The sequence below is a fragment of the Gasterosteus aculeatus genome, chromosome 21 (assembly GCF_964276395.1).
Source record: "Gasterosteus aculeatus chromosome 21, fGasAcu3.hap1.1, whole genome shotgun sequence".
NCBI lineage: Eukaryota > Metazoa > Chordata > Actinopteri > Perciformes > Gasterosteidae > Gasterosteus > Gasterosteus aculeatus.
In genome coordinates, this window is record NC_135708.1 from 20,444,381 (window position 1) to 20,453,332 (window position 8,952).

An 8,952-nucleotide genomic window follows, 5' to 3' on the forward strand; every position below is an offset into this window, starting at 1 on the left:
CAATGATAAAAAGGAAGAAGAGAAGCCACAGAAATGCTTTACATGTACGTTTAGTTTGTTGTTTCTCTGCTGCACAGTTTGTCTTGCAGGGAAATGGGACAATTCCTTTTTCTATCTATAAAATATCCCATTCAGTACATTCCTTGGCCCTTAACACGTGAACCATATGAACATCTGGACTTATGTCTTCTTTGTTCTTTCAAAAATATATTTATTTGTTTTTGCAATTTGTTGATCCGTTAGTGATCAACAGGCCTTACGCAAATGTACCTTCAAAACAAAATCCAGTTCATTGGTTTAACCTCTAAGTCTGATACAATAAAAAACAACAGTTCTCCTATTAATACTCAAAAGATGATTAAGGATGATAAAACTTTCATTCATCACTTTGTCATATTTTGCTTTATCATAATAGTTTTTACGAACATATTTTCATATATTAGATCATTTTCTTATACATTATTATTCGCATTAACTTGATTTTCTTATGTTTTACATCACTATGAATTTACTGTTAACGACAACGACTGGTTATGCTCCGCCCATCCACGTCACGTGACTCTCGCGGCCTCAACCAAACGAGGCAAAGAGGGTGATGTCATTTTCTGTTCCCTCGATTGATGCCATAGATCTCACATGTGACTTGAGAATGCTAATTAATTGAAACGTACATTGAATTTATTGTAAAATCCAATAACTTCTGTTAAACACAATTACATAAAAAATAAGCTTCATCAACGAGCTCCCCCCCTCCGCCTTTTCTCCTACATGGTTCCTTCCGTTCAAACCCTGGAAGCGGGAGCAAGGAGCTGCTGTGGCCGGTTCATGGTGTTGATTTTCCGGGACGAAGAAACGCCTCAGGTAGTCGTCCACCAACAAACCATCCCGAAGAGTGTTCTCTACCACCCTCAAAGAATAGAAGCACCGGTCAACAATATTAATCCACGTTTGAAATATGTTTAATTCGCTCTTGTTATGCAAGTGTAAGCATATTAGCTAGTGTTAGCATCAAAGATGGAGGGCGCAGAACGTCAGTTGCTCTTCGTTCATCGCGTTGTTTCGCCGCTGTGACCGTAGAGATGATCGTTTGTACCCCACAGGATGGATATGACCACGTGTTTGAAGTCTCTGATGCTGGCGATGCGGCAGTACAGAGACGGCAGGACGGCGCAGAACGCGACGCAGCTCCAGAAGCTGGTGAAGGTGAGCCCAGATGTTCCACAGTGACCCGTCTGAGCCCAGATGTTACACAGTGACCCTTCGTGATGACCCGTCTGAGCCCAGATGTTACACAGTGACCCGTCTGAGCCCAGATGTTACACAGTTATCTTTTGTGATGACCCGTCTGAGCCCAGATGTTACACAGTGACCCGTCTAAGCCCAGATGTTACACAGTTATCTTTTGTGATGACCCGTCTGAGCCCAGATGTTACACAGTGACCCGTCTGAGCCCAGATGTTACACAGTGACCCTTCGTGATGACCCGTCTGAGCCCAGATGTTCCACACTGACCCGTCTGAGCCCAGATGTTACACAGTGACCCCTCGTGATGACCCGTCTGAGCCCAGATGTTCTGATCAGAAAAACACAGATTTGGCCAAGTACCTGTCAAGTTACCTTGACAGCACTAAGGAGGTGGTAACGAGTTGATAAGCATAATATACAGTATAAACCATCCGATGACCGTATATGATTCATGTTATATAGATAAACTAATTAACAGTCTATAATCTCCCCTAAATCTACTTTGCATGGAAAACGTCTGCTAGCTCGAGGGGAATAGAAATCGTCATGACAACAAGCACTGAGGTGACGTTGTGCACATTGGTAGGTTTTGTTGACGATGCTTGTATGTGTGTGTGCGTTCTCGCAGGAGGTGTCGGGCCTTAAATGTGACCAGCTGCTGTCCTCGGGTCAGGTAATGCCCCGCGAGTGTGTGAGGGGCCTGGTGGAGCTGGCTGGAAACCCCGACACCAGCCCCACCCTGACGAGCTCCGTCATCTCCCTGCTGGCGCAACTCGGTACGCACTAGATACACGAGTCCTTTTGAAACGATTCCATGTGTGAGAAAGCCGAAGGAGAAGTGAGGGTTCGCTGAAGATGAACCGCCAGCTCTCTCTCCTTCAGCCTGTGATGACGACGGTCTGGAGATTCTCAACAGCAGGTACAACCTGACCAGCACGCTGGCGTCCGTGGTCCACGGCCGCCGCGCCTCGCCCGAGGAGCCCCTGGTGCTCCAGGTGAGTCCCCTCCTTCACAACCAGTGAGTAAAAAGCTGTTGCTTTTGTAGAAAGACGTTTGAAGGAAATACATCGTGGGACAGTTGGTCGAGGTGTTTTAAAGACATGCCATTAAAAATGAAAAAACTATGAAGCCTATTTCCATAACTGTGGGCGGTGTTGTTGTGTTGGTGGAGTAGGTGGTGTTAAGTGAATGACCTTCAGGTGATTTCATGGTGTGACGTGTATTTGGCCATTATTGCTTCTATGTTCCTTTCCGGTCTAACGAGGCATTTGTCCCGTTTCTCTCAGGTCACATGTCCCACAGAAATGTCTCATGTTGTCTCGCGTGTGTCCTGCAGTGTTTGCAGCTGCTGCAGAAACTGACTTACAACACTCGCGTCTTGCAGTCTGCAAACTACATCCACGAGCTGGTGGCTTTCCTCATGACCAACATGTAAGCCCCGTCCCCGTCCCCTCCGTCCCCCCTGTCCCCCCGGTACGATGGGATGAGGGAGCTGTCTGATTGACCTGGTGTCTCCCCTCGCAGACAGTCCCACAGCGATGACATCATCGTGCCGTGCCTCGGCCTCATGGTCAACCTGTGTCGAGACAACCGCTCGGTGCAGCGCCACGTCAAGTCTCTGGTGGGTCCCACCACGACACCTTTGACCCCGTCAGCCTCAGACACGCAGCAGCGAGAGGCGAGGGAGGTTTTCTGTGGTGGGCGTGCCGTCAGATGAAGATGCATTAACGTGCGTGTTCTCCTGCAGGACAACGTGAAGACCTTCTACAGAACTCTGCTGGACTTCCTGGATCACAACAGCCTGACGGTGGTGGTGTTCACGCTGTCCGTCCTGGCCAGCCTCACGCTCAGTGAGAAGGTTGGGGAGAAGGTGGGGGGCACTTTATGTGATTATCTGCAGGACAAATCTTTATAGCAATGTTTGTGTCACAATTCATCTTGTTGCATCAATGACATTTTACAGACTGTCATTGTGTCACATCAGTTAAATGACATTGAGAGTTGATATATTTTTCATATGAAATGCAAAATGAGTATTTACCTTCAGGAAGATGCATTCAGCAAATTCCACTAAATTCCACTATTCCATTTTAGAGGTTCAAATATTCATAAACAAAACAGGCTCAGAAAACATGTAAATATGTTCTTTTAGTTTTGTTTTTAGTTTCTTAATATATCAAAAGTTTTCTGATAATCTTCACAGCTCAAACACACACACACACACACACACACACACACACACACACACACACACACACACACACTCTCTCATCTGTTCTTCTTCCTGCAGCTCTTTGACGCCACAAACATCATCCAGACCTTCCAGCTCGTGTTCAACATCATCGTCAACGGCGACGGCACGTTGACCCTGAAGTACTCCGTCGACCTTTTGGTCGACTTGTTGAAGAACGCCAAAATAGCAGAATATCTCACCAGGTGCGATACTCACACTCACACACACACTCACACTCACTGACTGAGTGTTGACCTGAACTAACACCCCCCCCCCCCCCCCCTCCACAGGTACCAGCACTTCTCAGTCTGCGTGTCTAAAGTTTTGGGAGTTCTTCAATCAAAAGACCCGGACTCTGCAGCGAAGGTCCGCCTGTCACTCATTGCTCTAAGGCAACTTTCCCACCGCTGTTCCACTAAGCATCACGGGGGGGGGGGGTCAAATGCTACGTGCAGAGTTGAAATGTTTTGGTGTGGTGCTCTACAGAAACCACAAGCTTTTAGTGGTCCGAAGTGCATTCATCTGTTGGAGGACAGTAGAGCGCTGACAGGAAATTGGGGGGAGGGCGGCACGCAGGTGTTACCCTCCTTTTAAATGTCATGTTTTTAGGGCCAAAACTAATGTGAACTTCGTATTATCAACACACTAGATCAACTATTATTATTATTATTATTGATTATTATCAATTATAACAAAATGTAGATTAAAGCTCACTACAAGAAACTCCGATAAATCAAATAGATTCCTGCTAACGACAATAAGTAAAGAAATAAAGATGATAATGTAGAATTTAACATAAAGCATAAATAAAAACGAATGATGAAGCGCTGAAGGTTCTGAGTGAATTTGCTGTGAGCTCAGAAGTAAGAAGCTTTTCCTCACGTCCTCGTTCTTGCTCTGCATTTGGTCTGCAGGTGCTGGAGCTGCTGCTCGCCATGTGCGGCGTGGGGGGGCTGCGCCCCCTGCTGTGCGAGGTGGTTTTCAGACCGGCGGCGGCTCCCAAACTGGGTGCGCCGGGGCCCTCGCCCGGCCTCGCCCTGCTGCTGTGGCTGAGCTCGCCGGTGGAGGGTGCCGAGGGCTGCTCGCTGCAGGCGCTGCAGCTGCTGAACCAGCTGCTGGAGGTACGGGGGGGGGGGCGCAGAGGAACAACTTCCTCCAATCAATAATCTCATTGATTATCCGTTTGTAATCCCTAACCCTCTAAACGTGCCCCCCCCCCCCAGGAGGCGTTGGAGGCCGACTCCGTGTCTGAATGTGTGCTGAGCTTCGTGGGGGGGCTGCTGCCCCCCCTGCTGGGGTTACTGCGTGGCCTCGACCCCTCCCTGGGAGACGCTCACCTGAGGAAACACTGCCACCGCGTCACGCACGTCACCCGCCTGCTGCTCGATATCCTCCAGCGCCCTGTTGTTGTTGTTGTTGTCGTTGTCGTCACCATTCTCCTTGAAGCCTTAACGCCTCCACCCTTGTGCGCGGAGGACTCCACCAGGTCCCTGGTGTCCCGGCATGTGAGCGCTCAGCTCGCCCTCTCGCAGGTCGAAGTCCTCCTCTCCTGTTGCCACGGCAACAGCCCGCTGGCCTGCAGCCCCGACGGCGATCTCAGGTGAGCGAGAGCCAGTGTGTAATATTACAGTGGAGGGGGGGTAGAAACCGACACAATGAAAAGTCATTAAAGGTGTGTGTGTGTGCGTGTGTGTGTGTGTGTGTGTGTGTGTGTGTCTCAGTCAGCTGTGTGCAGACGCCCTGCTGAAGACTCTGGAGTTAATGAGCAAACTGAGACAACAGGTGAAGGACATGGAGACCAGCTTCTACAGGATGCTACAGGTAAACACCCTCGTCCTCGCGCTGTCTCTCTGTCCCTCAGTTTGCTCCTATTTCTTTCCTATTTTGTCTCCATGTCCCAGGACCAGAGGATGGTGACCCCCCTGTCTCTGGCGCTGACGTCCCACCACAGGGAGCGCGTGCAGAGCGGCCTGTCGCTGCTGTTTGAGGCCACGCTCATCCCAGACTTCCCCTCTCTGGTGTGAGTGCTCGCAGCTCGCAGCTCACCGTGGGAATCGTTTGCTTCTGAGGTGCTTTAGTTTCCTCTGGTCCTCACAGCCTGGGGGAAAGTATGGCCGCCAACAACGCCTATCACCTGAGGGAGGCCGAGCTGTCCGTCAAACGCGTCGCCGTGCAGGAAGTCCCGCCCTCCAGCACACTGGACTGTTCCAGTAGGAGCATCCACAGCCTGGTGGACAGGATCCAGAACGGCTTCGAGGTGTGTGTGTGTGTGTGTGCGCTCTAATGGCGTCATGGTGTAGTGGACGTGTCCCGTGGTGATGTCATCGCTGATGTTCTTCGGTCTCCAGCTGCAGGAGAACCTGAAGGACTGCCACGTGTCTCAGATCATCGACGTCTACGAGCAGAAGCTCTCTGCGTTTGCGGTGAGCGCGTCCGCCTGCACTTTATCTCCTGTGTGTTTCTTGTGTTTAATTGGTCCTCTGTGCGTCCTCCAGTCGAAGGAGCGCTGTCTGCAGGACCTGCTGGAGGCGAAGGCTCTGGCTCTCGCTCAGGCCGACCGCCTCATCGCGCAGTACCTCCTGGAACGAGCTCAGGCTGAAGCTGAGGTGACACTCGCACACACACACACACACGCACACACAGCAGCTGGTGTTGACTCACGCCAGGAGAACCCTCACACACACTCGTCCACAGGCCTGTGAGCTGGGCAGCCTGCTGAAGGAGGCGGAGCGGCGTGGCGAGGACCTGCAGGGCGAGCTGGCCAACCAGGTGCTGGAGGCGGAGCTCTCCAAGGCCGACATCAAGGAGCTGCTGCAGCACAACGCCCGGCTGCAGCAGGACTCTGAGAGCCACCAGGTCCTCAAGGGAGGGTACAACGCCCTGCTCAACAGGTCAGAGGCAGGGCAGCATGAAACGGGTCATTGATCGGGTCATTGAAACGGGATCGGTTGAAATTGAACCTCAATCAATTCCCTGGTCAGATTCAACGAGAGCGAGCGGCTGCTGAAGGAGCTGCAGGCGGCTCACGTCTCGCTCACCAAGCAGAGCGACGCGCTGAGGAGGAACCACCAAGCGCTGCAGGAGCAGCACCAGAAGTAACGCACGCCCCTCTGCACACTGGCTGCTGGTCCAGGCTGCGGCGCCCCGTCTAACGTCTGTCTCCTCCCCAGGACGGCGTCGGGGCTGCAGGAGAAGGAGGAGGAGGTCCGAGGCCTCCGCTCAGACCTCCAGCAGAGGGACGGCGACATCGCAGGTTAGTCCGACTTCATCCGGAGAGCTCCTCGCGGTCACCGCCGGGAACCTTTCAGCGGTGACCGTGGCGCCCCCCTGTGGACGCACGTGGTAGTGTGTGCTACAGCAAGAAACTCTTTGTTCTTCTTGGACGTCCTGCTTCGCCCCTCAGGTCTGCACGCTGACCTCCGGGCGCGGGAGGAGAAGCTGCAGGAGAAGGACGGAGAGAAGAGAGATCTGGAGGAGACGGTGGGTGTTCTGAGGAAGGAGCTGAACAAGACGGAGCAGGCCAGGAAGGAGGCCAGCATCAAGGTGAGGAAGAGGAGCGTTTACACAAAACCTTACTTTTAAAAGAGCAAAATGAAATAAGCATTTCAAGAATAACAATTTAAGGAATGTTGACAGATGAGGAAAAACAGAAAAATGTAGTTAATTATATTATCATTTATATATTCTCAAAGAATGAGAAGTGACTTTAATGACCGACTGATATTATTTGCTGTCGTCCAGGCGTCGTCCCTGGAGATGAAGAAGAGCCAGCTGGAGGCGCGGCTGAAGCAGAAGGAGGACGAGCTGAGCAAACACTCGTCCATGATCGCCATGATCCACAGCCTGAGCGCCGAGGCCAAGAGCGACGTCAACCTGTCGCTGTGACCCTCAGCGGCGTGCGTGCGTGCGTGCGCGTGTGTGTGTGTGTGTGTGTGTGTGTGTGTGTGTGTGTGTGTGTGTGTGTGTGTGTGTGTGTGTGTGTGTGTGTGTGTGTGTGTAATCGGCTCAAACAGTCTCTGGTGTTTGTTTGCTCACAAAAAGGTGTTTTTCTACGGCAGCCCACAAGGGACAAATGTGTTTTTACTTTAAATGTTGAAGTTGGTATGACCAGCAAAAGTCTTCACTAAATTATTAAAGATGACTTTACTGGTGCTTTTTATTAGTGTAAATTATTTACCTCTGCTTACACACACACACACACACACACACACACACAACAATAGGGGAGGCGGTGAAGATAATCTGAGTTGATGTTAACTTTGCTCGTTATTGTGACTAATGGATCGCACACAACACATGACATCATCACAATCTGCTGAGACACAGAGGACACGAGGACATGAGGACATGAGGACCGGTTCTGGTTCTTCATTGATCTGAAGCTGAGGGTGTTTGGATCTCACTCACTGTCCCTTTAAATGTGTTCACATCCTTCAAAGTACACAAACGTTTATGCTGCCAAGTCAAAATCCACAAAGGAGATCACATTTCACCACATTGTAGATTTTAACCGGCTGAAATTACAGATTGACTTTAGAAGTTGTGTTTTTGTGAAGTGAGTTGGATTCTGAGGATTAATCTGTTATTCACAGTCAGGAATCAATTAAAAAATGACAGCAAATAGTTTCAGCTTCTGAAATGTGGATGTTAAATATTGATGTTAGCTTTCAAATGTGTGCAAATACATCAATGATTTGTTTATTCGATATTGAATTATTGGCCATAAATTTTAACATTTTATATTTAAAACAAAATAACAAACTGGTCTTCTGAAATGTAAATTTCCAATACAAACATAAGCTGCTGTATATATTAAATTAAATGGTTATGTAGTCCAATGGAAAGAACTATTAGGTTCTTTTTATATAGTTTTATATTTACAGCGAAATACCAAACGTCACCGGTTTCCACACAACAAAATAATCTTAACGTCCAATTGTGTAAAAAGGAGTCAAATTAGATATTTATATGACTATAAATGTATTTTCTGGAGCCGCAGTAGCCCCCCTGTCACAGCGGGACCTCCTTCCGGTTCCACCGGGTCTATTTTCTCTCTGCAGCTGCCGCCCGTCGCTCACTGCCGGCGGAAGGTCGGCGGCTGAAAGGAGGCGCAGACTTCTCCTCAGTGGCCCCCCAGTCCTCCTGCTCCAGGGCCCAGTCCACCATGAAGCCCCGGTCCTCCTCCGTGAGGGCGCAGTCCTCCTCCTCGGAGCCCCGGTCCTCCTCCGTGAGGGCGCAGTCCTCCTCCTCGGAGCCCCGGTCCTCCTCCGTGAGGGCGCAGTCCTCCTCCTCGGAGCCCCGGTCCTCCTCCGTGAGGGCGCAGTCCTCCTCCTCGGAGCCCCGGTCCTCCTGCGCGGCCCCCCGGCCCGCAGCACCGGGCCGCGCGCTGCTGCTCGCGCTCCTGCTCGCGCTGCTCCCCTCCGGTGAGTTTACTCATGATTCATAAAGATGGTAAAAACTATGGAATGTATTAG

General features: G+C 50.5%; 2 protein-coding genes across 4 annotated transcripts in view; both read left to right on the plus strand.

Moving 5' to 3' along the window:
• Positions 1-562: 562 nt before the first annotated feature.
• Positions 563-7,630, plus strand: cip2a (cellular inhibitor of PP2A). Of its 2 annotated transcripts, none has more exons than XM_040166852.2 (22): positions 563-861; positions 1,101-1,203; positions 1,874-2,021; positions 2,128-2,240; positions 2,582-2,676; positions 2,770-2,866; positions 2,993-3,115; positions 3,536-3,681; positions 3,769-3,844; positions 4,393-4,599; positions 4,702-4,864; positions 4,940-5,078; positions 5,200-5,299; positions 5,380-5,498; positions 5,576-5,735; positions 5,827-5,901; positions 5,974-6,084; positions 6,173-6,369; positions 6,460-6,573; positions 6,649-6,731; positions 6,882-7,021; positions 7,220-7,630. In XM_040166852.2, exons 2-22 carry the CDS (start codon positions 1,102-1,104, stop codon positions 7,361-7,363), a joined length of 2,652 nt encoding a protein of 883 aa, XP_040022786.2. In that variant the 5' UTR covers positions 563-861; position 1,101; the 3' UTR covers positions 7,364-7,630. The 2 variants fall into 2 exon arrangements, with proteins under 2 accessions (XP_040022786.2, XP_077952432.1); XM_078096306.1 differs by having other exon boundaries at positions 791-861; positions 2,532-2,676.
• Positions 7,631-7,832: 202 nt separating this feature from the next.
• The window catches only part of chrnd (cholinergic receptor, nicotinic, delta (muscle)), a 6,119-nt gene continuing 4,999 nt past the window's right edge, over positions 7,833-8,952 (plus strand). For both annotated transcript variants that reach the window (XM_078096308.1, XM_078096307.1), the window contains exon 1: positions 7,833-8,901. In XM_078096308.1, the coding sequence (XP_077952434.1) occupies positions 8,643-8,901 (259 nt within the window). In that variant the 5' untranslated portion in view covers positions 7,833-8,642. The remainder of the gene's footprint in view (positions 8,902-8,952) is intronic.